Source organism: Ostrea edulis, chromosome 4, assembly GCF_947568905.1.
Source record: "Ostrea edulis chromosome 4, xbOstEdul1.1, whole genome shotgun sequence".
NCBI classification, from domain to species: Eukaryota; Metazoa; Mollusca; class Bivalvia; order Ostreida; family Ostreidae; genus Ostrea; species Ostrea edulis.
The window spans coordinates 61,337,484-61,363,298 of NC_079167.1; the positions used below are offsets into that span (position 1 = coordinate 61,337,484).

General features: G+C 35.7%; 1 protein-coding gene across 1 annotated transcript; it reads left to right on the top strand.

The window, feature by feature from the left end:
• The first annotated feature begins 1,708 nt into the window (after window positions 1-1,708).
• LOC125669758 (S-adenosylmethionine-dependent nucleotide dehydratase RSAD2-like) lies at window positions 1,709-21,134 on the top strand. Its single transcript, XM_048904489.2, has 7 exons — window positions 1,709-2,513; window positions 8,524-8,685; window positions 14,611-14,753; window positions 15,137-15,229; window positions 15,521-15,670; window positions 16,475-16,507; window positions 16,618-21,134. Exons 1-7 carry the CDS (start codon window positions 2,234-2,236, stop codon window positions 16,780-16,782), a joined length of 1,026 nt encoding a protein of 341 aa, XP_048760446.1. The 5' UTR covers window positions 1,709-2,233; the 3' UTR covers window positions 16,783-21,134.
• Window positions 21,135-25,815: the final 4,681 nt, after the last annotated feature.

Consider the following 25,815-nt stretch of genomic DNA (forward strand, 5'->3'; position numbering starts at 1 on the left):
CACCCGCCGTGAGCCCTATAATTATATCTTGATCAGGTAAACGGAATTATTCGTAATCAAAATCAGTGTGCCAAGAACGGCCTAACAATCGACATGAAACACGTCAGACAGCATTTGACCCGATGATAGACTATATTGGCAAACTAGATCGTTATAACGACCATAGAGTTTGCGAAATGCTGACTTTAAACGAGGCTGTTGAAACCCCTGCACCATCAACTTGTTTGTCACTAGCCTGCTTTAAAATCTGACCAAATGCAGAACAAGTTCAGATTGCGTGTCGAATCAGTTGAGAGATACAAACACCATATGCAGATGATAATGAAATGTTGCTACATAAATATGGGGAAGTTAAAATCATCCCTTTTGTCATAAAGTTGAGTTGTTAGTCTGCCGTTAATATCTACTTGCAATAAAATATCTAAGTATGAAGCAGAAGTGGACAACTCTGTGGTGTCTTTTATTTTGAGTTCATTGGGATATATCGAATTGACTTATGAATGAAAATTATTATTGTTATAGATAATACGTCGTCGATATATCTAAATGTCGAATTGAAGGCCACAACAAGAGATTTATTCTTTTCACGTAGAAGTTTTTAAATAAATTTTACAGAGAAATCTGGGACTGTTTTGTTGGGAAATACTTCAATAATTGTTGTTTTGCATCCATAAATTTCACATGATTTCAAGACAAAGTAGAACAATCAATTTACGTTACTGTCGCCGCAGAATTTGAAAATTTAGTCGTGCTTTTGATTTCCCATCCATATAACTCTTTTTTAATCAGCGTATAGTATAAATATCGAAGTTCAATGTTTGCGCATGAATTAACTCATAATATATAATATTAGTTAAAGATGGGGAAAATCGTAAAGAATAGGATGTCGCTTAGAAAATTCAAATGATGAATTATATTGATAATCGGACAAAATAGAACGTAATTTTTTCTTCTTCTAGATTTCATAGAAATACAACATTTAATCAACAGCAATTAAGATTTGCAATTATGCATCCATTCGCAAGTATTTTATGTACCGTTCGTTTACTTATGTGTTGTTTTATATTTATATCTGAATATTGAATAAAGAAATCTATTTAATATATTCAATATGTTTATCAAGTTCATTTAAAGATAAGATGACTTTTTATATATCAAAACATTTTAAATGACTTGAATAATTTAAGGAAAAGGTGTCAGTAAATTTTTACATTACCGATAATATCGTTACGAAAATTGGATACGATTTTACTCAATATCGAAAGTTAGCAGAACGAGATGTTTTTGATCTACAATATCGCGTGACTTATCCATAAAATTGTATGATTATGATAAAATTGTATAATTATGATAAAATTTAATGTGACACATATATCGAGAGAATGACAAATAAGTCAATAGTACTTAACGTAAAAATGTTATGACAGTGTTTTAAAGTCTTAAATACCAGTATTTGGTATAGATCTATTCAAAGACGAAGTCTTTCGAAATAAAGGTCACATAAAAACTTAAATGGTCATTGCTATTTCATCCTGAGTTAATTTCCAGAGACGCTTTGGTTTTCCTGACGCTTGTAACGAGTATATTTCTGCAAAGCTTTATATAGGGCCTAGTAACTGGAACAATAGAGATTGACATTAAAGTAAAGTGGGCGTGGTCAAATACTACAGGTGAATAATTTACATCGGGACCGAAATTCAGAAATAAATTAAAGTAAAAGTTAAACCGAAACCTTGTAATAGGAAGTAAAAACTACAATAAGTTGTTTGCCCCTACAGTTTTCTAATACTTCATGAACTAGTTTAATTTTACTAACCGTGAAAAAGTGGATTTACACGTGATATGCATATGTAACACTGTTGATTTTGAGAATTGTGAGTGTAAGGAACGATAACCCTGCGTAGAGCTTGTCAAAATACAACCACTGAACCGGAACGTCTAGAAAATTAATACATTTGTGTACTTGATTTCAACGTGCAAAGAAAACCACGAAATATATACATTTCTTTATTTCTTCGGTTTTTCTTATCATAACCTAACCTGCGATAAGTCTATTTTTATCCGGTGAGGCTTATATATAGGCCCTGTTCTTTCCTAGGTTTTCCAAGAATAAATTTAGAAAGCAGAAGTAGATAAAACCCCAATTCATTTTTTGAAAAACTTGCAGGCTGCGATATAGGTACTAGCTAGATGTGTATTCGAACAATCATATAATTTAGAGACTAAAAGTAACATGGATATATTTTCCGTAATAGTAGCGCTACTTTCGTTAATAGTATTGATCGCAGTCTTCGCCATCAAACGCATGACTTTCAGGAGTAGGCCTTCATGTGAACATGATACGAAATCTGAGGAATCGAGAAAACAGGACGAATTAAAGCCGATAAGCGTGAACTATCATTTAACTCGGCAGTGTAATTATAAATGTGGATTCTGTTTCCATACAGCCAAAACATCGTATGTGTTACCTATTGACGAGGCGAAGAAGGGACTGAAATTGCTGAAAGAAGACGGTAAAGTCTCTCTATATATAGTACATGTATTATGTTGTTCGAATTGATGTACTGTTAAAGATGTATGTGCTGTATGAAGCAGTATTTTGTTCGATCTTCAAAAAACAGACCAAAATTATGTCAGTATGATAAGATATGTATGGCACGCCAAATTCACAAAAATGAGCTAAACATAGTTTCACAGTTGATAAACTAGGTTTATCGACTGTAAACTATAGTTTATGAACTGTAAACTATAGTTAACGATTCGTTAAATATTGTTTTCATCCGTAAAACTATATTTAACGGTTGTAAACTATAATTTACAAATGCTAATCCAAGTTTATTTGTCTTTAAATAAAAGTTAACAATAGATTTTGCTGATAAATACAGATTCACATTTGTAAACTATAATTTACATTCGTTAACTATAGTTCACAATTGTTAATCCTAGTTTCACAAATTGTGATACTATATTTATCAGATAAACTTAATAATAGTTTAGACTTGTAAACCGTAGTTTACAATCGTGAAACCGTATTTATCAGATAAACTATGTTTTGCAATCGCTAATGATTGTTTTCATTGTTAATTATAGTTTACGCTTGTGAAACATAGAATATCTGTTAACTATGGTTTACAGATGTGAAATATAGATTAACGTCGTTAACTATAGTTTACGGTCCGTAAACTATAGTTTACAGTCGATATAAAACCTAGTTTATCAACTGTGAAACTATGTTTAGCTAATTTTTGTGAATTTGGCGTGCCATAGATATGAAAAATGATACGATTTGACAAGTTCGACAAATTATATACGTGTATTAAAGGAGTACTGGTCTACTGAATGTAAGGGGGGAATGCAACGATGGTTTTCTGATGCAAGTTATGAAGGAATGGCTTTATGGTGGATGTGCGCAAATGCTCGAGAAAAATGTTATTAGAAACACTACGGGAGATAAGGATTTCGTTTACAGTATGTAGTCAAGCAACGTAATAGATCACGTGATCATGGATATATTTCGACTGAGAGACTACATGGTATATTAATTTAGGCTATATGAGTTAAACAATTTATGCAAAATATGAAATTTAACTCAATCGGATTAAAAAGTTAAAAATACCAGAAAGTGATCAAAGAACACGATAGGTTGCATGAGGAATATGTTTTGGTTCCAGCTCTCTGACAAAGCTTGTAACAATATTGTCTTTGTTTGTAAGGCCCATTATTACAATTGTATTTTTTAAAAACGAATTTTGGGCTAATTCCACATTTGATAATCGTACTTATACTCCAACTGCCCTTTCAAAAGATGAAATTCTTTAAAAATAATGCTTCAGTTGTAGACACATTTTTATCCCAGTCAATGCACAGGTGCTTGTGGACAGGACTTCCGGTACCCCCCTTCTTTTATTTTTAAATGTTCAATTCCTTGGGTATTTCGGACGTATTTTTGATAAAATATGTAACTTCAGAGTTTATCTATTTCAATGGAATACACAAATCTCTCATAGAAACCGTTTTTAAAAATGTCATGTCACCGATCATAATATATGAACAAGGTGTGCAACTCAGCCAGCGACATGTTGAAAAAATCTACACCTCGCTGAGAAATCCTATCGAAAAAACACCAATAATGCATATACCAACTGAAAAGAACGGTCATTCTAAATCTACTGATGATTCGTGGATTAAATGCATCGCTATTTGGTGCGCAATAATTACTTCACATCGCTCAATTTCATCGTTTTAACCTCGCTACTTCTCATTTCTGACTATAACGAACGGAAGTTGTGATGTTGGAATATTTCTGTCGCAGCAAACTATTTTTAGAACGAGAAAACCCGAGACGAGGTCTTCCGAATACCATTAGCTACAGGAAAAGGGAAGAGAATACCGATCATAGTAATCAAGTCTAGCTACATGTAAATTCATTTAACTGGTCAAGTCGGTTGTGGAAAGACTAGCACATCCACAAATATAATTAAAAGCCTCATAGTGTTGGGTAGGTAATTTATCATAGAAATCAGAAAGAACCATGCAAGCACAATATATTGACAATGTTCCACATTTCAGTTATAAGGCCAACTATATAGCATTGGCTAACATTCGTTTTTTAAAAAGAAACAAAATAGTTTATCAAGCCCCTTACATATGATCAGATCCAAATTCGATTAAAAAGTAGGGGGGGGGGGGGCAAATTAATTGATAAAGGAATGTAAAAACTCTATGTTATAACTTAAATATAAGATTAAACAAATATCAACAACCAGCACTTGTGCATGCATCGCACACATATTTTGTGTATAGTTCACATCATGATAAAAAAAACTACCCGCTTCTACCCCTACCCCACTCCCAATATCATTTTAGATAATTATAATCAAAGATCGATCTGTTCAGTATGACCTAATCACAGGGGTTCAGGCCCCCACCCTTCTCCGAAGAACATACATGATTCGACTTTTTGGTTGAAACTCTCTACTGCTTATCAGCAATGTCTTGCAAACACAATAAAGTCAACTCATGTAGGTTATTCGGGGGGGGGGGGGGGGCATTGTGTCAACACCATTATGATCCAAATCATATCGTATAGGGTTAAGAGTTTACAATGATAATATATTTGGATATATTAAAAGTGGTATGGTTCCAATAATGTGTAAGTGTGCATGTCTTTAAAGTCTTTCCACAACCGATTTGAAATATTTTGATCGGTATTTTCTTTCCTTTTCGTGTAGCTAATGGTATTCGGAAGACCTCGTCCCGGGTTTTCTCGTTCTAAAAATAGTTGGCTGCGACAGAAATATTCCAGCATTACAACTTCCGTTCGTTATAGTCAGAAATGAGAAATGGCGAGGTTAAAACGATGAAATTGAGCGGTGTGAAGTAGTTATTGCGCACCAAATAGCGATGCATTTAATCCACGAATCATCAGTAGATTTAGAATGACCGTTCTTTTCAGTTGGTATATGCATTATTGGTGTTTTTTCGATAGGATTTCTCAGCGAGGTGTAGATTTTTTCAACATGTCGCTGGCTGAGTTGCACACCTTGTTCATATATTATGATCGGTGATATGACATTTTTAAAAACGGTTTCTATGAGAGATTTGTGTATTCCATTGAAATAGATAACCTCTGAAGTTACATATTTTATCAATAATTGGTCCGAAATACCCAAGGAATTGAACATTTAAAAATAAAAGAAGGGGGGTACCGGAAGTCCTGTCCACAAGCACCTGTGAGTCAATGGGATGGATGGATATGAATTACTGTACTTTTACTGGATTCCTAAACTTTACAAAAACCCTTTCAAACAAAGATACATTGCTGGATCAAGTAAATGTTCTACCAAACCCCTATCTTTGCTCCTCACGAAAATATTGAAAGATGTGAAGCAGAAACTTATATGCCAGAAGTGGTGTAAATCAAATGTGGATTCTAAAACATTCTAAAGAACTTTTAGTTAATTTGAAATCGCAAAACCTTTTTCAAATCAACAATATCAAAACATATCACTTTTCAACATTTTACACGACCATTCCTCACAATAAATTAAAGACTAGACTTTTTGACATCATTGAAAGTTTCTTCTTCAACGAAAATGGACAATATCTGTATCTAGTGATCAGTCATCCAAAAAATTACATTGTTAAACACCACTCTGATTCCACGCACAAATACTCTTTAGTTGAAATAAAAAATATGCTGGAGTTCCTCATTGACAATATCTTCGTGGTCTTTGGTGATCAGGTGTTCCAACAGTCTGTTGGAAATCCCATGGGCACGAATTGTGCTCCTTTGTTAGCTGACCTGTTTTTATTCAAAACCTTCTACATGAGATGAAAAAATCGTTTGCTGCGACCTTCAAATGGACATGTAGATATATCGACGACGTTTATGTATTCATTAACGATAGTCATTTTCATTCATCTGTCAATTCGATATATCCCGCGAACTCGAGATAAAAAGACATCACGGAATCCTCCACATCTGTTTCGTCCTGAGATATTTTATTGAAAATGGATATTAAAGGCAAACTAACAACTCAACTTTATGACAAACGGGATGATTTCAGCTTCTCCATCGTCAACTTCCCATATTTATGTGGCAATATTCCATTATCACCTGCATATGGTGTTTATATCTCTCAACTGATTTGATACGCAAGCGCTTGTTCTGCGTATGATGATTTGATCAGTTTTTAAATCGAGGCAGGCTACTGATAAACAAGTTGATGTTACAGGGGATTCAACAGTCTCCTTTAAAGTAAACATTTCGCAAATTCTATTGTCGTTATAATGATCTAGTTTGTCTGTATACACAGTGTAACCTATCATTGGATCAATCTGTTTGACGTGTTTCATACCAATTGTTAGGCCATTCTTGGCACATTGATTTTAACTACGGATTACTCCGTTTACCTGATCAAGACATAGGGCTCACGACGGGTGTGACCGGTCGACAGGGGATGCTTTCTCCTCCTAGGCACCTGGTCCCAAATCTGGTATGTCTAGGGGTTCGTGTATGCCCAACTCTTTATTTTGTATTCCTTGTGGGAGTTCTGAGATTGATCACTGTTTCTTTAATATGTTCGCCTTTCATAATCCTTAAAGGGACATTAGCTATGAAACTGATGACAACTATTTGTTTTCAAACTCTCTCAATGGCACGGGAATATATGAATATATTGATCTTTTTCATAACGAAGATCACAGAAGTCATTTGACCTTGATACTGGTTTGTATTTTCTTATCATTTCTGAAGATGCTTACTCCTACGCACCTGATCCCACCTCTGGTATATCCAGGGTCCGTGTTTGCCCAACTCTCTATTTTGAATTGCTTAAAGGAGCTATGAGATTGATCACTGTTCGTTATCTTCACCTTTCATTCTATAACGTCCCTTTCAAGAATTTTTCACTCATATGGAGAAGTCACCATTGCCGGTGATGGACTGCAAAATTTAGTCCTATGCTCGGCGCTTACGGCCTTTGAGCAGGGAGGGATCTTTATCGTGCTACATCTGCTGTGACACGGGGTTCCGGATTTGCGGTCTCATCCGAAGGAATATATTATATTAATGACTAATAAAAACTTTTTGTACAAAAGAAGAGAAACCTAATAAAACTACATTAGATAACCACTTTTAGTGTAAAGAAATATATAAGGAAGAAGCAAATGAAATAATTTAATACCGGTGTTAAATTATTACTGAAAGATATAAAATGGGGGCAATTTTCATTGAATTCAAGTTTGGGTGACAAAATGACAGTTACTGCCCCTTTAAGATTTGATGAAAACGAGAGCAAAATAGGAAGGAGAATATTGATTGACAGCATACCTACAATGAATTGTCCAGATACATTGTAACATTGCTCACAAATGTTTTTCGAAATGGATACATTCATAACACACCGTAGAGATAAACAATTTTTCTTATTTATAAAGGTACATATTTTGTGTCAAAAACGGAAGTACAGTTGTATTTGTATATGTTGGTAAACTGTTCTCGAGTATCTAGAGATTTGGACTTAGGATGTACCAAGTGAACTTGATTTGATAAAGGCAAAAATCTTTTGTTCGAGGTTTGAAACATGTACTAAATATGTATGTATAAAATGTGTTGAATTCACACGAGACGGGTACCGTTTGTCACGCGTGTTGCCCAGGTTTCGTGTATAACCCTGAAAATGAATTGAAAGCAAGGACTTTATAAAAACTGAGTATTTTGGATATGACCTTGAAAATGGAGGCCCGTGTCATTGGAGGCGTTTGCAAGATTTTCACTGATGACGTCTTAACACGAGGAAAATTCTCAAAAAGGATAGATCTATACAAAATAGATAAAATTTAAAAAAAAATCACCTCCAAATGTGTATCAAATTCTTTTGGTCTAATTACGTTCTTTGCACTGAAAGAAGAAAATGATAAATGTGTTATTCCCCCGTTAAGTTTGAATATGCTGAAGTTTTCCCCGGATAGAGAAATCTATTGCCTGTGAGCAGTTCAATGTTCCCATTTAAATTACAGGCATGGAAAAGGTGAACTTCGCAGGAGGAGAACCTTTCATCGTAAAACGCGGGTCTTACTTGGGAGAACTGGTGAGGTTTTGTAAGGAGGAACTAAAGTTGCCGAGTGTCACCATTGTTAGCAACGGGAGTCTTATAACAGAGAAGTGGTTCGAAAAATACGGTGAGTGTCACCACCCGGTATCAAAGAGAAATGATTTTATAATAGAAAGCAAGTGAAGATAATGTCCATATTGAATCAGGTTTGACACTAAGGCACGCCCGACTGACCGAGTCTTCTAAATGATAGGTTCGGTCGAATGAAATGTCGGTTTACTATTCCGACTGGTCGTTTTAAAAATGAAAAAAACTTTATTATCGATCGGGCGATTATACATGTATGTTATGGTTTTGAAAAACGACTAAAGGGTGTGCAATACCCTTAGCTTACCAGAATGAACTATAGTGAAGTACTAATGCAGGAAAAAATATAAGCTTCGTTTGTAAAAACACGAAGGTTTCTAAATGGTGTGCTTACTTCTAGTGAACAGGGGATGTTCACTCCTGGGCACCTGATCCCACCTCTTATATTCCCAGGTATTCGTGTTTGTCCTACTCTCAATTTCATATTCATTGCGGTATTTATGAGATTGATCGCAGTCCCCTTTCAATTTTTCACCTTGCATAGTTTTGATAGTTACTTAGTAGTTGCGGCCGAATTTGATGCGTGTATCAATAACTTTTCTTGTTTTGTTTGATTTGATTTAAAACGTCGTGATGGCAAATATATAATCTGTTTTTAGTTGTAATAAATAAGTCGCGATCGGAAGTGATGTTTTACGACATCTACTCATCTACATATGACAAGATATGTCAATGCATGAAACTCTTTGCTTTAGTTCTTAAAACTTCGTTAAAAAGTGGCATATTCTGCGCTTGTGCATTTGTAAAACACTGAAGTCCATCTATAATAGTTTGGTTTGTGTCATGGACTCATGAAAGGTCCTACAATGACCGAATACGTTGAGCGGTTGACGAACACATGTAACAACGGCAACTTTTTTTTTTCTTGAATACATTAACATGACGTCACACATACATAAATACACGCAAAAGTCACATATGATACACGGCATTTACGAGCAGTTGATAGCAAACTCTCTCGTCGAGACTTCATCGTATAAAGATTTGGTTTGTGTGCAAACGAACATTGGCAGAAGTTTTCAGCTGATAGTATAGTTTCGTCTTTCAGTTGTTCACGCGTAGGCAATACTACTAGACAATATTTAAATGAGTATGTTCAAGTTATTATCGCCATTTCCTTTGCCTTCCCGTTTTCATGACCCGTACCAAATTAGTTTCGCTACGATTCACCGGACAGACCACTTATGTATAATTGGGGCTTCTGATCGTTGGCATTGTTATCGGAGGATGTATAAAGGCAGTTTGACCTTTTGCACCAGAAAACAGGTGGAGGGTGGCGATAGGCGAGGTTGGCGTTATATGAGGGTGTTTTTTTTTTTTAATTTTTGTTTTTTTTTTTTTTTTTTATAGCGTATATGGAAATCTTGTCTACACGAGTCGATGACGGTATGCGGGGTGGCGATATACATTGGTAACACTTTTTCTAGGTTAAAAGAGCATTACTAAAAATCAACGAACCGGAACAAAACTCATACTCGATCTGTTACTCAACAATATACACCTGCATACAAAACATCAATTCAATATCTCAAGGCGTTTCGGGGGAAAAGTCCGGAAAAACTGGGTTTTGCGGAAGGACGGAAAAGGGTAAAACTATATGACCCGACCACAAACAAAACACTTTGATGACCTTAAAAATATTTAATCTAGTGTAAAAGAACATTATTTCTAAAGTTTTTTATTAGATAATTCCAATGTTATTTATTACAATTGTTTTGATTGGACGAAAATAAAGCTGAACAAAAGTTTACACATCAATAAATCTGAAAACGCGATGTATTCATACACACCTGAAAACATATAGGGTACCTGTAAAGTGCGAAACGAAATCGAAACGAAACGAAATTACCGAAACGGAACGAAATCTACCGAAACGAAACGAAACCCACCGAAACGAAACAAAACCTACCGAAACGAAACAGATTGTATAACCGAACTCTTTTAATTATAATAATTAAAAATGGTATCTTAGGCCCCAGTCAAAGTTACCACATATAAATGAAATTCGCCTCCCCTTTGATGTAGGCTTTCGGCTTGACTGATACAAAGTTTTAAAAGTTGGAAGGGGTTGATTAAGCACAAAGTACATATCCGAAGTTGATTAAATACCATGTGCAATTAGTTTCGGATCCATAAATTTCAGAACGGAGGGTTGCAATTTCAGAGGTATGGGGAAACACACTAAACAAGGGGAGGTGTCGCCGGCGTTGGATCCGCCTTTGGGTATAGATACATTATTTGAAGAAGCTGGTGTCTGAGAAAGTTGAAAGCAGGAAGATCTCTTAACCCCTTATTTTATCTCTAACTGCTGAGGTACGAATGCTTTCAATAATAGAAAAACATTAAATAGTATACCATATTATATGAATGCAATTCGGTAAGATATATATACATATATTATTAAAAATTATTATGGATACACTGTATGTAGTGAGTCTAAAGATAACTCTATACATTTAGGATGTTGCTAAGACGGGGAATTGAAAACGGGACGGAAAACGGAAATGTGATATGCAATGATATCAGGAGGATGTGAGCATTTTGTAAAATCAAAAGGCTTATGATCAAGGGAAGCAGAAATTACAAAGATAAAGGGAGGACATACTCAGAATCCACCGTTTGATATACTACATACAAATACACAATATCCACAGCAAAAAATACTGAAACATGCATGATGCCCAAAGGTGGATCCAACGCCGGCAACCCCACCCTCGTTTAGTGTGTTTCCCCAGATCTCTGACTTATAAGACTGTAACCCTCCGTTCTGAAATTTATGGACCAAAACTAATTACACGTGGTATTTAATCAACTTCGGATACGTACTTTGTGCTTAATCAACCCCCCTTCCAACTTTTAAAACTTTGTATCAGTCAAGGCGAAAGCCTACATCAAAGGGGAGGCGAATTTTATTTATATGTGGTAACGTTCACACGGGCCTAATATACCGTTTTTAATTATTATAATTAAAAGAATTCGGTTATATAATCTGTTTCGGTGGGTTTCGTTTCGGTAGATTTCGTTTTGTTTCGGTAGATTTCGTTTCGTTTCGTTTCGCACTTTACAGGTACCCAAACATATAACATAGTGCGGGGAAACTATTCAAATTTTTGGAATTGTTAGTAAAGTGAATGAATTGGAATTATAAGAATCAAACGTTCTTTTTGAAGAATTTATCGATGTGTAAACTCCGGACATTTTACTCACAAACTTAACATAAAAGTGCTTCGCACTTTTATTCAGTTTGTGAGCAAAATGTCCGGAGTTTACACATCGATAATTTCTTCAAAAAGAACGTTTAATCCTATATAAAACAGAAAACTCAGAAATGATTTACATTGTATTCATGTTCATTCACGAGTGTTTTATTTCACTCCCAGAAACTTCAACAGTCTTCTTCCGAGTCCACGCTTCTTGGTTTAGGCACCTGTAATTTATACGATTTTTGTTGTAAATTCATGACATATAGAGCTGCCCTAAATTCTAAAAACCCAATATCCTCCCACACCATTGGTTTACACCCAAATCGAGAAATACTAAAAGCATATTCAACTCCGATTCAGAGTGCTCTGCATATCTTACAATCCAGGCATTGACAATATAAAACTTTTACAGCAATCTTTTTTCCTCTTTGTTCTGTGTAATACTAGACATATTTTACAGACATAGACACTATATACACTCTCAATATCTGGAAATGTTTGGATTTATATCGTCTGCATTTACAAAGTCATGGCCTATCAAGAATATGTCTACATATAGGCAGGGTACTGACAAACAAGTTGATGGCCATGGGGTTTCAACAGCTTCGTTTAAAGTCAGCATTTCGCAAATTCTATGGTCGTTATAACAATCTAGTTTGCCAATACAACCTATCATTGGGTCAAATGCTGTCTGACTTGTTTCATACCGATTGTTAGGCCGTTCTTGGCACACTGATTTTGACTACGGATAACTCCGTTTACCTGATCAAGATATAGGACTCACGGCGGGTATGACCGGTCAACAGGGGACGCTTACTCCTTCTTAACCTGATCCCACCTCTGGTATATCCAATGGATCCGTGTTTGCTCAACTCTCTATTTTATGATGCTTGTAGGAGTTATGGGATTGATCACTGTTCGTTGTCTTCACATTTCATATTATGGGTATGGCGTTGTCCGTCTGTCTGTCCGTCCATTCGGACCTTGTGGGCAGGATATATACCGAACCGTAAGCTCCGGGATTTTACAACTTGGTACATTTGATCATCATGATGAGAGAAAGATGCCTATTGTTTTTCAAGATCAAAGGTCAAGGTTGCAGTATCACTTAGCAGGAAAACATTATATGCAGGATACAAACCGAACCGTAAGCTCCAGAAAATTGCAACTCGGTACATTTGATCACAATGATGAGAAGAAGAAGCCTATTATTTTTCAAGGCAAAGGTCAAGACCGCAGTATTACTTAGTAGTATAACCTTATAGGCAGTATACATACCGAACTGTTGGGGCTAGGACCGTCAAACTTGATATACATACACTTTATGCCAAGTGGAGGATGCCTATTATTTCTCAAGGACAAGGTCGTATTACATGTAGGAGGATACAGACCGTACCATTGGGGCTAGGACCATCAAACTCTGTGCACATCTTATGCCAAGTGAAAATATTACATAAAGAGTACATGATTTGTCTGTTTTTACGATGCAAAGAAAGTATGTCACACCCAGATGATTGCTGATACTACATGAAGCCAAGTTCTACAAATCATGGTGTAAGAAAAACACCCTATATTAGCTTTTCACGGGCGTATTATGTATCGTTGGCGGTACTCTTGTTATCCACTGTTGCTTTGCAAATGTCCTTCTAAATTAATTGGGAGAAAAAGCATATTACATGTATATGTAACCATATAATCATGCCGCATTATATATATATATCAAGAGAGAGAGAGAGAGAGAGAAATGTTTTCTACAAATGAGTGACGGAAAGCGAACTTCGTAAGGGATATGTTTGATTCCATTTTACACGTACATCATACATGTACGACTAGCTACATGTAGTACATTGAAATCAAATGCAGTATTAAAATATTAAAGAGGTATATGCTGACTTGATTTGGTAACATTCTTAAAAGTGTTAGTTTCAAAAACGCAAATTTTCCATTTCTCCAAAGAAATAACCAGAACAACATTTGAAAGTGAAAAATAAAATCATATAAGATATCTCACTTCATCGGAAATACGAGCACAATTTAACGCTTAAACAATTAAATTCATCCCATCCAAATTTTAAAGAATGGTCTTTTTAATTTAATGGTGTACGATGCTTGAGAGCCTTTTGATAATATCAAGGATACATATGCATACCTTCCGAAAGTAAACTGGGAAACTTTCTCACTTACCGGCGCGAGCGTACTGGTATTTATGGGGAAAGCCTTAACTCAGCCGCGAAACAAAAGCTTTTGAGCGCTGATTGGTTCAGTACATGATAGTATACAGACATTCTGCATGTAAATGGAGTGTACATATATATGTAACGACAATTTTGCTTTCAGTGTTTGGATACATTTATATTCATGCATGTTAAAATATATGTGTACTTGTACTGATTTGTACTTATATTTGATTTACATACAATTAACCCCTCCGTCGACGCGGGTTCGAATCCCACTCGCTCCGGTAAGTGAGAAAGTTTCCCAGTTTACTTTCGGAAGGTCGATGGTCTCTTCCCAGCCCAGGTACATTGTATCTGGGTTCTCTCTTCCACTAATAAAAAAAATTGGGCGCCACCAGGTAACTGAAAAATTGTTGAGTGGCGGAAAACATCAATCAATCAATCAACATACAATTATCATCATGTTTTAGATATTCTTAATAGAATATTTGACTTGCATTTATAAATGGGATCTTACTTTTACAGGCGAGTACTTGGATATTTTGGCTGTGTCATGTGACAGTTTTGATCCCGAAACAAACAGACAAATTGGACGATGCCAGACCTCAAGCAGAAAGGACCACCTGGAAAGCTTGTACCGAGTTCGAGACTGGTGCAGGACGTACAAAGTATGATCTTAAAGTAAACGGGTACAAATTCAAGTAATACTGTAAAATCAATTGTTTTCGCGGGGAGTAATTTTCGTACTTTTATAATTCACTTTGTGGCTAAGGGAAGAAATGAACTTTGTTATGTGTCATCTTTACGTTTCAGAGAGGATATAGATTCCTGAATATAATTCATATACCATAAAATGAACAAAAATTATACAAGCATGGGGTTTATCAGTTAATTTACTGCCAGTATAGCAAGTCTAAAATCAATTGAATAATTGCAAATTGGATGAATATATACATGTATTTGAATTGAATGAGCATACATGTGTTTTAACTTTAGATTCATGAAAAGGAACTTTTTCCTTATCTATTAATGTTTGGGTCACACATTTAAGGTTGCCTTCAAGATTAATACAGTTGTAAATGTTCACAACAAAGATGAGGATATGAATACTGACATTGCCGAACTTGCACCTTGTCGTTGGAAGGTAAAAAAAAAACAAAAAAACCTTAAAAGTAAATTGTTTCAAATCATTCTCAACAGGTAAAAGCATGTACAGTGTATTTTATCATGGCACAATTTTAAATATGATGATGATAATCAGTTTGATCAGGAAGTAAGTCGGTATGAGAATTTCCTTGCTGGTCGTTAATTCACTACTCTCCTGAGATTAGAATGTTTTGTTCCACATATACAGTACGGTACTTCAAATATCAAAAACATTTACATAATTTCTTCTTTTCTTCCCAAATCAAATATTTGATTTGTTTTATCTTAGGTATTTCAGTGTCTTTTGATTGGCGGAGAAAACTGTGGTGAAAATGCACTACGAAACGCAGAAGCTATGGTAGTGACGTCACAGGAATTTCGGAATTTTTGCGAACGTCACAAGAACATTTCTTGTTTAGTTCCAGAATCCAACGAACAGGTTAGTAAGGCCTGTCGGGTAATGCACAGCACGTACATTTCGAAATACTTTTAAGTTCATACTCATATTAGTATTATTGTAACTAAATCCACATTAGTATCATTATAACCGAGTTCATATTAGCAGTGGCGGATCTAGGGGGTTACGGGGTTGCACTCCCCTTTTAGGGCGGAAAACATACAATATTGGTCTCACCTCCCTTGGAGATTTTTCCGGATCCGCCCCTGTATTAGCATTATTATAACCAGGTTCATGTTCACATTATTATTATAACCAGGTTCATGTTCACATTATTATAACCCGGTTCATGTTCACATTATTATAACCCGGTTCATGTTCACATTATTATAACCCGGTTCATGTTCACATTATTATAACCAGGTTCATGTTAACATTATTATTATAACCAGGTTCATGTTAGCATTATTATAACCAGGTTCATGTTAGTATTTTTATAACCAGGTTTATGTTCATAACATCATAACCAAGTTCATGTAAATATTATATCCAGTTCATATTAGTATAATCATAACCAAGTTCTTGTTCGTATTGTTATATATAATCAAGTTCATGTTAGTTTTACCATAATTAGGCTCATGTTAGTATTATTATAATCAAGTTCATGTTACAAATGTAGTATTGTTATAATCAAGTTCATGTAAGTATTACTACTGTATAATGAAGTTCATATCAGTATTATTATAACAAAGATGGAGCATACTTTGTGAACTTAATCACCCATTCTGTAATGTAAGTTGAGAAAACGTTTAAAAATGTGATTTCATATACCCTTTTCTTGTTTAGATGAAAGACAGCTATCTCCTCCTTGATGAATACGTAAGTAAATCTTTATTTTCAGCATCTATTGTTAGAGAAACGTGAAATTATATCATATAGACTTTTAAGATACCCTAAATGTGATTAATAATCGTTCTTTGAAAATCTAGATGCGATTTTTGGACTGCACGAATGGAAGCAAATTGCCCTCTCGCTCTATTCTCGATGTTGGAGTGAAAAATGCCCTGAAATACAGCGGTTTTGATGAAAAGATGTTCCTCAAAAGAGGCGGGAAATACAAATGGAGCAAAGCCGACATGAGTTTAGAATGGTGATTTCGGAGGAGAGAGACGTGCGCATAATGCATGTACATGTTTATCAAATAGAACCCTCTATTTTTGATTTTAATCAAATATTTTTGTTCACATAGTTGATATTTATTTTTCATTCGACTTGGGACCTCCTGTATTAGAACAAAACAGGCAGTCTAAATTCTTATTATAGCAATGTAAATGTATTAAACCCCACCGAGAAAGAATTCATAATCTATTTTTATACATGTGTAGTAGAAACGTTTACATTATTTATGCTTTTGTACCGTTGGGAATCATAGCACAATCCTAATACAAGTAACCTAGTGTTCAGAACACAATCTTAATACAAGTAACCTAGTGTTCAGAACACAATCTTAATACAAGTAACCTAGTGTTCAGAACACAATCTTAATACAAGTAACCTAGTGTTCAGAACACAGAATCCTAATACAAGTAACCTAGTGTTCAGAACACAGAATCCTAATACAAGTAACCTAGTGTTCAGAACAGAATCCTAATACAAGTAACCTAGTGTTCAGAACACAATCTTAATACAAGTAACCTAGTGTTCAGAACACAATCTTAATACAAGTAACCTAGTGTTCAGAACACAATCTTAATACAAGTAACCTAGTGTTCAGAAGACAGAATCCTAATACAAGTAACCTAGTGTTCAGAACACAGAATCCTAATACAAGTAACCTAGTGTTCAGAACACAGAATCCTAATACAAGTAACCTAGTGTTCAGAACAGAATCCTAATACAAGTAAGCTAGTGTTCAGAACACAGAATCCTAATACAAGTAACCTAATGCTCATCAAATGTGTGTCATTTCCACATTTTTCATTTTCATGGATTTCTATGAAAAAGAGAATGGAAAAAAATGAACACTTTTGGGAAGTAAGAATTCATGCGATTATGTATTACACCGAAACATATTTTGGCGTACTTTTCACCATGCAACGAAACGTGAGTAATAGCCCAAATCTACTCATTATCTTATTATGAGTACACTTACAAATATATAGGTTTATCTTATATTGACTGTCTGTTGCTTTATTTCGTCATTTCAAATGTGATTTCTGTTTTATGTTACCTTTTTTGTATGCTCATTTTGCATACATGAATGTTGAAAATATTTTATTTGCTGTTTTTAAAATAGCCACATCATGCCGTGAGTTCATCATTTTTGTTACTTATTTGTATATGAATCGACGGGTTTGCGTTTGAGTCGACGGGTTTGAAATATGTTTAATTACTATTTATTGTTATCGTCTGTTAAGTCTCCGAAACGAAGTTTGGAGACACAATGTTTTTCCTCGGTTCTTATTATGACCCCGAACACATATTGTTTTTGCTCCGTTTCTTCTTATTATATATTATATAATATATATTATAATATAATCAATATATAGTAATATATTATTATAATATATATATTCTGGCATATTATATTATATATCATATATATTCTTATTATTTCTCTTCTTTGGTGATAAAATTGTCTGCTCGATTTTATTAAAGTCCTTACACAGATCCAATTCAAACTTTATGAGTTGAAAGGGGATAATGAGGGGTGCAATCAATTCTCAATTTTTTTAAAATGACCGCCAATTCAAAATGGCTGCCAAACGTTGAGAAATTTTTAACCAAATTCTATCAAACTCCCCGTCGAGGCCTCATTACGTCACCTACGTTTGTGAGCAAACGAACTCTGGCGGAAGTTTGCAAATTCTATTTCTAGGGTAATTTGATGACCCCAAGTCCATTTCCACCATCAGTGTTTTTTCGTGCCGCTATTCTCAAAGTAATTGCCATAATTATACAGATATATTTCAAAGTGTTAAAATCTCTACGAGGTTTAGGTTCTGGGGTCAATTGAGGGTCCACAGTTCATTTCTAGCATCAATATTTCTTTCAGTTCCATTTTCAAACGTTTCAAAATGTCTGCCAAAAAATCAAGTTTGTCGGATTTCAACCAAATGTAATTTGTAGGGTGAAGTGAAGATCCCGAGTCCATTACTGGCATCAAAATTTTTAACTGGTCGCGGTAGCTCAGTGGATTAATTGATTGATTGATGTTTTCCGTCACACTCAACAATTTTTCAGTTATCTGGTGGCGCCCAGTTTTTTATTGGTGGAAGAGAGAACCCAGATACAATGTAACCTGGGAAACTTTCTCACTGATATGATAAAAGGATGCTGTGACCTACACACTAGTATCTCCAGCAATCTTGACCTTGATCATAAAAACTCATAATGACCGATAGAGACATGGATCTTCAGATATGATAAATTGATGCTGAGTTCTACAAACTAGTATCAAGATCAGGTGACCTTGACCTCCTACCTTGAACATAAAATCTGATATAACTTCAGAACCAGATCTGATAGGGACCTGGGATCTTCAAAAGTGATGAGAGGATGATGGGACCTACAAACTAGTATGAAGGTCAAATGACTACAGTGAGTTTGACCTTGAACATAAAAAACATTTATAATTATAGAAGCGGGACTAATAGAGACATGGAATCTTCAAAAATGCTGAGAGGATGTTGGGACCTACAAACTATGATTAAGGTCAAGTGATGCCAGTTTTTCTATAGGAAATGGATTTTTTGAAAATTCTCAAACTCGAGGTCTTTGTGATCTAATTTTTTAAAATATAAAATTAAAATTGGCATGGACTTGGTGCAAGGGAGTTATTAATGTGGAAGAAAATAGTAGTGCTCAGAAAAAGCCCATTTTTATACAGCCAATACTTCGTTTGGGAGACTTTATAATCGGCAGCTGCAGATTTTAATCATATCATGTTATCATTTTATTCTCAGTTTTGTTTGTTTATGAAATATATAAACATTTATCAGAATGCAATGCTTTTTCATGATATATGGATTAATTTTAAAGATCATAAAAATGAAATTGAAAAGGCTTGTTTTATTTCTTGGAATCTTTACTAGGGGAGATAACTAGATTTCTGAAGTGACTCCCTCTTAGTGACGCATTTGAGGGGGAAACGTTTTGCTGTATGAAATGCTGACATTCTTTATTCTTCCTAAAACGTTGTTAATTTTGTAGTGTTTTCTCTGCTACTTATTTTCCTATATTTATTTCAATTAATATCTAGATTTGTACGGAATCATGAATTCCTTGGAAAGTTTGTTTTATCGCAGTGAATACTACACCAGTAATGACAAATTAAAACATCACTTGTAAAGAATATTCTAGATCAATTTAACCCCATCTGAGCAAGGGGCGTAATGATAATATAGATAGCCATGATTTAATTTACACCAGCACTGTGAAATTGAAACTTGGGTGAATATATCATTGATTCGTGCCGGGTTTTCCTCAATACTTTTATTTTATTTTTCTATTAATGCTGTTAATTAATCATGTTCTTTTTTTTTTTACTACGTAATCTAGCGGGTTTTTTATGTTGTTTGAATAATTTAGTAATGACACAACTTTTTGGCTGATAATTTGTCATTTTAAAGATTTCATTATTAAAAAATATTTGCTTTACATAACACTGAAGATGAATGTCTTATTGATTCATTTGTACATAGAGCTTGACATGACATCATATTCTCATCAAAGGAAGTGATATTTTGTTTTTCATGTCTTATAATGGATATCATTTGTTAAGTTGTACTGAGCTTTTGAAATGGAAAACGAATTTGAAACATCAATATTTTGTTGCCAGATTTATATTCAGTAGCGGATTCAGAAATTGTCAAAAGGGGGGATCCAACTTTGTAGCTTTCAGGCACGTATCATCGTATTTCAAATCTCCTAAATCCTAGTTTGTGAATGGAGAGGAGGGATGGAGTCCATGAAATTTTTTTCCAGACTTCTTTGTCATAAATCATGGGGGAAGGAAGGGTTGGTAGGTTAGTCCTCTATCATGCCCGCCTTAAGAAAGTTTTCTCCTATAATCTTCATTGCCTTAAATCAGGGGGTGGAGTACTATTAATTATCATACTTCGTTTACAAGATTTTTATTCATAACTTTCAAGCTTTACATTCTTCTCATTTACTACTACTGTTAAAAATAGGGTGGGGAGGGGGGCAATCACCTATATCAATTATTTGCATTAATGGTCAATGTCAAAAATATGCCTGCCTTATCCGCCCAAGAAGGGCGATTGAAGACCGCAAAATGACAACAAAAAAACCCAAACAAACCAACAATTCAATCAAATGAGGGTTAGGTTTGCAACCCAGTGACCAACCAACTATCCCCCTCCTCTAGATCCGCTACTGTCATTGGATTAAGGTATTTCATTACAAAATTTATATCACTGAATTATGTACATGTATGAATCTCAAACGTTAATCTCGTATAAGCGCAATAAAAAACAAAAAAATTTGGGTTACATTTATTTGGCGTTTATAGGCAAGGCTGATGATGCAAACAAGTTAGGGCCTTCAAAAACCAACAGGAAGGCCCAGCAACACAATCTGAACAACATTCAACATTTCAATGCAAAATCATCATAACTGTGGCCTTGACCCTGGGCGATGCAGAAGTCATGGTCAAAGAATAGAAGGTTCAATATAACAATAGTCTTAAATGTCCATGAACCTGCGAACTGTAGAGGTCAAGGGAAACTAAATCAAGGGTCCCAAAATTTACGTGATATTCAGCTGTGACCCTGGGTGGTGCAGTGGTCCAAAACAGACACATATCCAGTTAAGAGTTCAATTGATGTATGCCGCTCAGTTCGCCACAAAATCCCATAATTAAGTAAATGCTTTATCATAGCATTTATGCATGGGGTCTCTCCCACTGACTGGTGGGAGGCCTGAGCGGTGTCAAACAGCCGTGCCCTTTCATACCCTTGCGATGGTGAATGTTTATTGTGGTGGATAGAATTGTGTCCGGTTGTCTATGATTGCTCCCAAGCCCCATTGGGTTGTATTGAAAAATAGAGTGTTGCCCAATTTAGGCAGATGGGGTTCCATCTCCGAAACAAAATTGGACATGTTTTGCAATGTCCGGGTAGTGGATTACTGACGCCCCTTGAGTTACCTTAATATCATCACCACCACCACAATGCACGAGGATTGTATTAAGGGTAGGACCTACCCTTTTAAGACTCATTTTTAAAACTCTACTGTGAAGCCATTGTACCCTTGCCACCATATTGAAATATTCAGTCTTTGTAAATTTAAATCACACCTACCAAATCTAGTTATGGCCTGCATAAAAGCCCTTTTGATAATAGATGACCCAAACAGCTTGGGGATCTGGCATGTCAACTTTGATTTATTAAAAGTTTGGAATCGAATTTAGGTCTTCAAACAATTAGATTTCCATCTTCTACAGATGAATGGAAAACTTGGGGGTGCGAATCCCTATAGCGTTAGTTCAGTAGTTGCTCCAATACAAAAAGAGTAGGAATTGTAGCCCTTTAAAACATCCAAGTTTAATGCAGAAATTGATTTAGACAGCACCGATGTAAACTTATATTTTGACAAAGGGCCGTCTGCAAAATGACAGAATAATGGGCCAGGTTGGTTGGGTCCGATTTTTATACGCCCGTCTTAAGACGGGACGTATTATGGTATGGCGTTCATGTCCGTCCGTCTGTTAGCTTTTTCGTGTCCGACCCGTAACTTAAATACTACAAGGCCTAGAATCATCAAACTTTGTCTGTAGATACATCTTGGGTAGAAGGTGTGTCGCACATTAAAACCAGGTCACTGTGACTTTTCATTAAGAAGATATGGCCATATATGGCAAAAACTTGTCCGGCTCATAACTTGAAAACTATTAGACCTAGAATCACCAAAATTGGTCAACTAATGCATCTTATGTAGAAGGTGTGTCGCATCCTACTTTAAGGTCACTGTGACATTTAATTAAGGTGATATAAAAACAAATGTTTTAATGGGTACAATCTATACTGTTAACAATATGTGACGGGCGTATCATGTGCCGTGGCGGTGCACTTTATTAAATAATGTAGCAGGTTTTCCATAGGGCATGTCAGACCACCTGTGCTGTGCAGTTGCAGAAAAGTGCCTTTGCCACACTGATCAGTTTTAGAATAACGAATTAAGGTGTAGTAAGGAGCTATTTTCATCAACTTGAACTGATCATATGAACCCTGTCTGGAGACTTGCCTGAAACTACAAGTTCTCCTGCTGTAAGGAGACCATAAAATGCGATAGAGAAAGTTGATAAAAACAAAGTGGTCTCATATTAACGTGAACAAACACTAGGTAGAACTGAAATTATTTGACCTAAAATGGTCCTGGTGATTAGCAGCCTTCCATCAATACTAGGAGACTTGCACTTTAAGCCCTGTGACATTTATTTTGCACCAGGAATTCAATAGTTGGATCTTTAAGACCTAACGTTTACAATAGTATGAGATTGATGCCAAGTATGACGGAACTGTTGCATTGGCAAGGCATCTTTATGACAAATGGGCAACAAATCTGACAATTACTAGTAAGTCAGAAGTAGGTGACCATGGGGTATTTAACCTTTGGAAAAGACAAGAATTAAAATAGGTTTGTAGGCCCATTTGATATGCCTTACAGGTGTTTTCAGACAAAGCTGCTGCCAACAACTTGATTACCTCAAACTGGAGATGAGCATACGAAATGTGGTTGGTTTCGTGCATGGTGATGTCTGTGAAGGGGGAGGGGGTAGCCTACCTGAAACGGCACCACTGTTGGCGAGAAATTATGTCTCCCCTATTTCATGGGGAGACATATTGTGTTTGTATATTTTTGTCCGTCCATCCGTCTGTCTATCACAAAATCTTGTGAACGCTTCTCCTCCTATATGGCTTATCGGATAGACTTGAAACTTTGTACAATGCTTCATTACCATTTGTAGATGTGCATATTGGTGGGACAGGAGGATCCAATTATTTTCCTACAAGTTATAGTGGATCCAAGAGAGGTGGAGGATGTAAAATAGCTTGTGAACACTTCTTCTATATGGCTTATCGGATAGATTTCAAACTTTGTACAATTAATGCTTCATTGCCATTTGCAGATGTGCATACTGTCGAGACAGGAGAATCCAATTATTTTTCTAAAAGTTATAATGGATCTAAGAGGGGTGAAGGATGTAAAAGAGCTTGTGAACACTTCTCCTCCTATATGGCTTATTGGATATATTTGAAACTTCGTACAATGCTTCATTGCCATTGTAGATGTGCATGCTATTGGGACAGGATTATCCAATAATTTCCCCGCAAGTTGAGTGGATCTAAGAGGGGTGAAGGATGTTAAAATAGCTTGTGAACGCTTCTCCTCCTATATGGCTTATCCGATAGATTTGAAAGCTTGTACAATACTTCAATGCCATTTGCAGATGTGCATATTGTCAAGACAGGAGGATCCAATTGTTATCCTCAAAGTTATAGTGGATCTGAGGGGTGGTGGGTTTAAACTAGTTTGTGAACACTTTTCCTATGTGGCTTATCGGAGTTCATAATGTCTATGTTCCTGCTCATGCTTTCTCCTCCATACCATGCAGTATATTAAGGCGAGGATGTTTCATTTGAAGCACTTCCAATTTGGGGAACTGGGTAGACATTTGTTTTTCATGAAAACAATATTTAGTCTAATAAGCAATAATGTTGGCTCTATTAGGTATGTGAACTGCTCTAAATATAATATGTGCAAATACAATCTACAACAAATGGACGGATTAACTTCATAAATCATGTTTGATTTTTTAGGACTGCTTATTCAGAACAACCACTAATGCCTCATTATCCATATGAAGTAAGACTGTTTTATTTGCTAATTAACTTACCCACAACTTTTTAGGTCACCTGAGTTTACTCAGGTGACCTATTTCAATTTGTTGTCATCCGGCGACGTTCGTCGTGCGTTAACAATTGAACATTTTTAACTTCTTGAAAACTACCTGTCCAAGTCCCCCGACAGTTACAGACCCATAGCCCTTCTTCCATGTCTCCTTAAAATCTTTGAAAAGTTGTTGCTAACCCGAATTCGGACTTACATTCAGCCTGTGATAAATGTTCCAAATCAACAACAGCAAGGTTTTTAACAAACACTTGGGTGTATAACAGCGGCCTTCAACCTTCAAGAGACGATTTACCACAATATAGAACATGGGAGTCCCGTCCTTGTAGCCTTTCTTGATACACAGAAGGCATTTGACACTGTATGGCGACATGGTCTAATGTGCAAACTACACAGGCTTGGGATTTCGGATCGTACATGGAGTCTAATAAACGATTGTCATGTAAACACATATCGTTATTAACCAAGTCAGTTCTGATTGGTTTCCAATTTCATAAGGCGTTAGACAGGGTGGTATTTTGTCAACCTTTCTCTACCTTGTATTTATCGATGACTTGCTGCACGAAATTCAAAATATGTGTACAAATACCGGTATTTTCAATATCACAAGCTCTAATCCAACACTTGCGGATGACATTTGTTGTGTTGCGCTCACCCCGCATGGATTACAGAAAATTCTACGCAAAATATACGAGTATTCAACAAAATGGCGTTTTACATTCAATGCAAACAAATCCAATGTACTCTATTTTTATCCAAAAAAGGGCAAATCATACGGCCACATTATCCTGGCACATAGGCAAGAATGTTATTCACTCTTCCAGGAAATACACGCACCTGGGAATTTTACTGAATTCCACATTTGATCCCAGTAGCAGAACTTCGAATGCTTGCATGAAAGGACACCAAACATATTTTTGCACTAAAAACATCCGAACAGCTAAACCCAATCACTATCTCCAAGCTATATAAGAAGGTAGTTCTCCCCTCTGTATTATATGGATGCGAACTCTGGTGCGACCTACGACGAAAAGATGTCGACACCCTCAATACATTCCAACATTTTATTGCAAAACACGCAATGGGTCTTCATCAGCAAACAAGATCGGATATGTGTGAAAGCCTCCTGGGTCTGCTTCCTATTACTGCGGAGATTGACATCAAGAAACTGCAATTTTTTGGACGTCTTTGTGAACTGGACACTAATTATCTCACAAAGCGCATATTCCTCACTCGTCTATTCTCATATATGA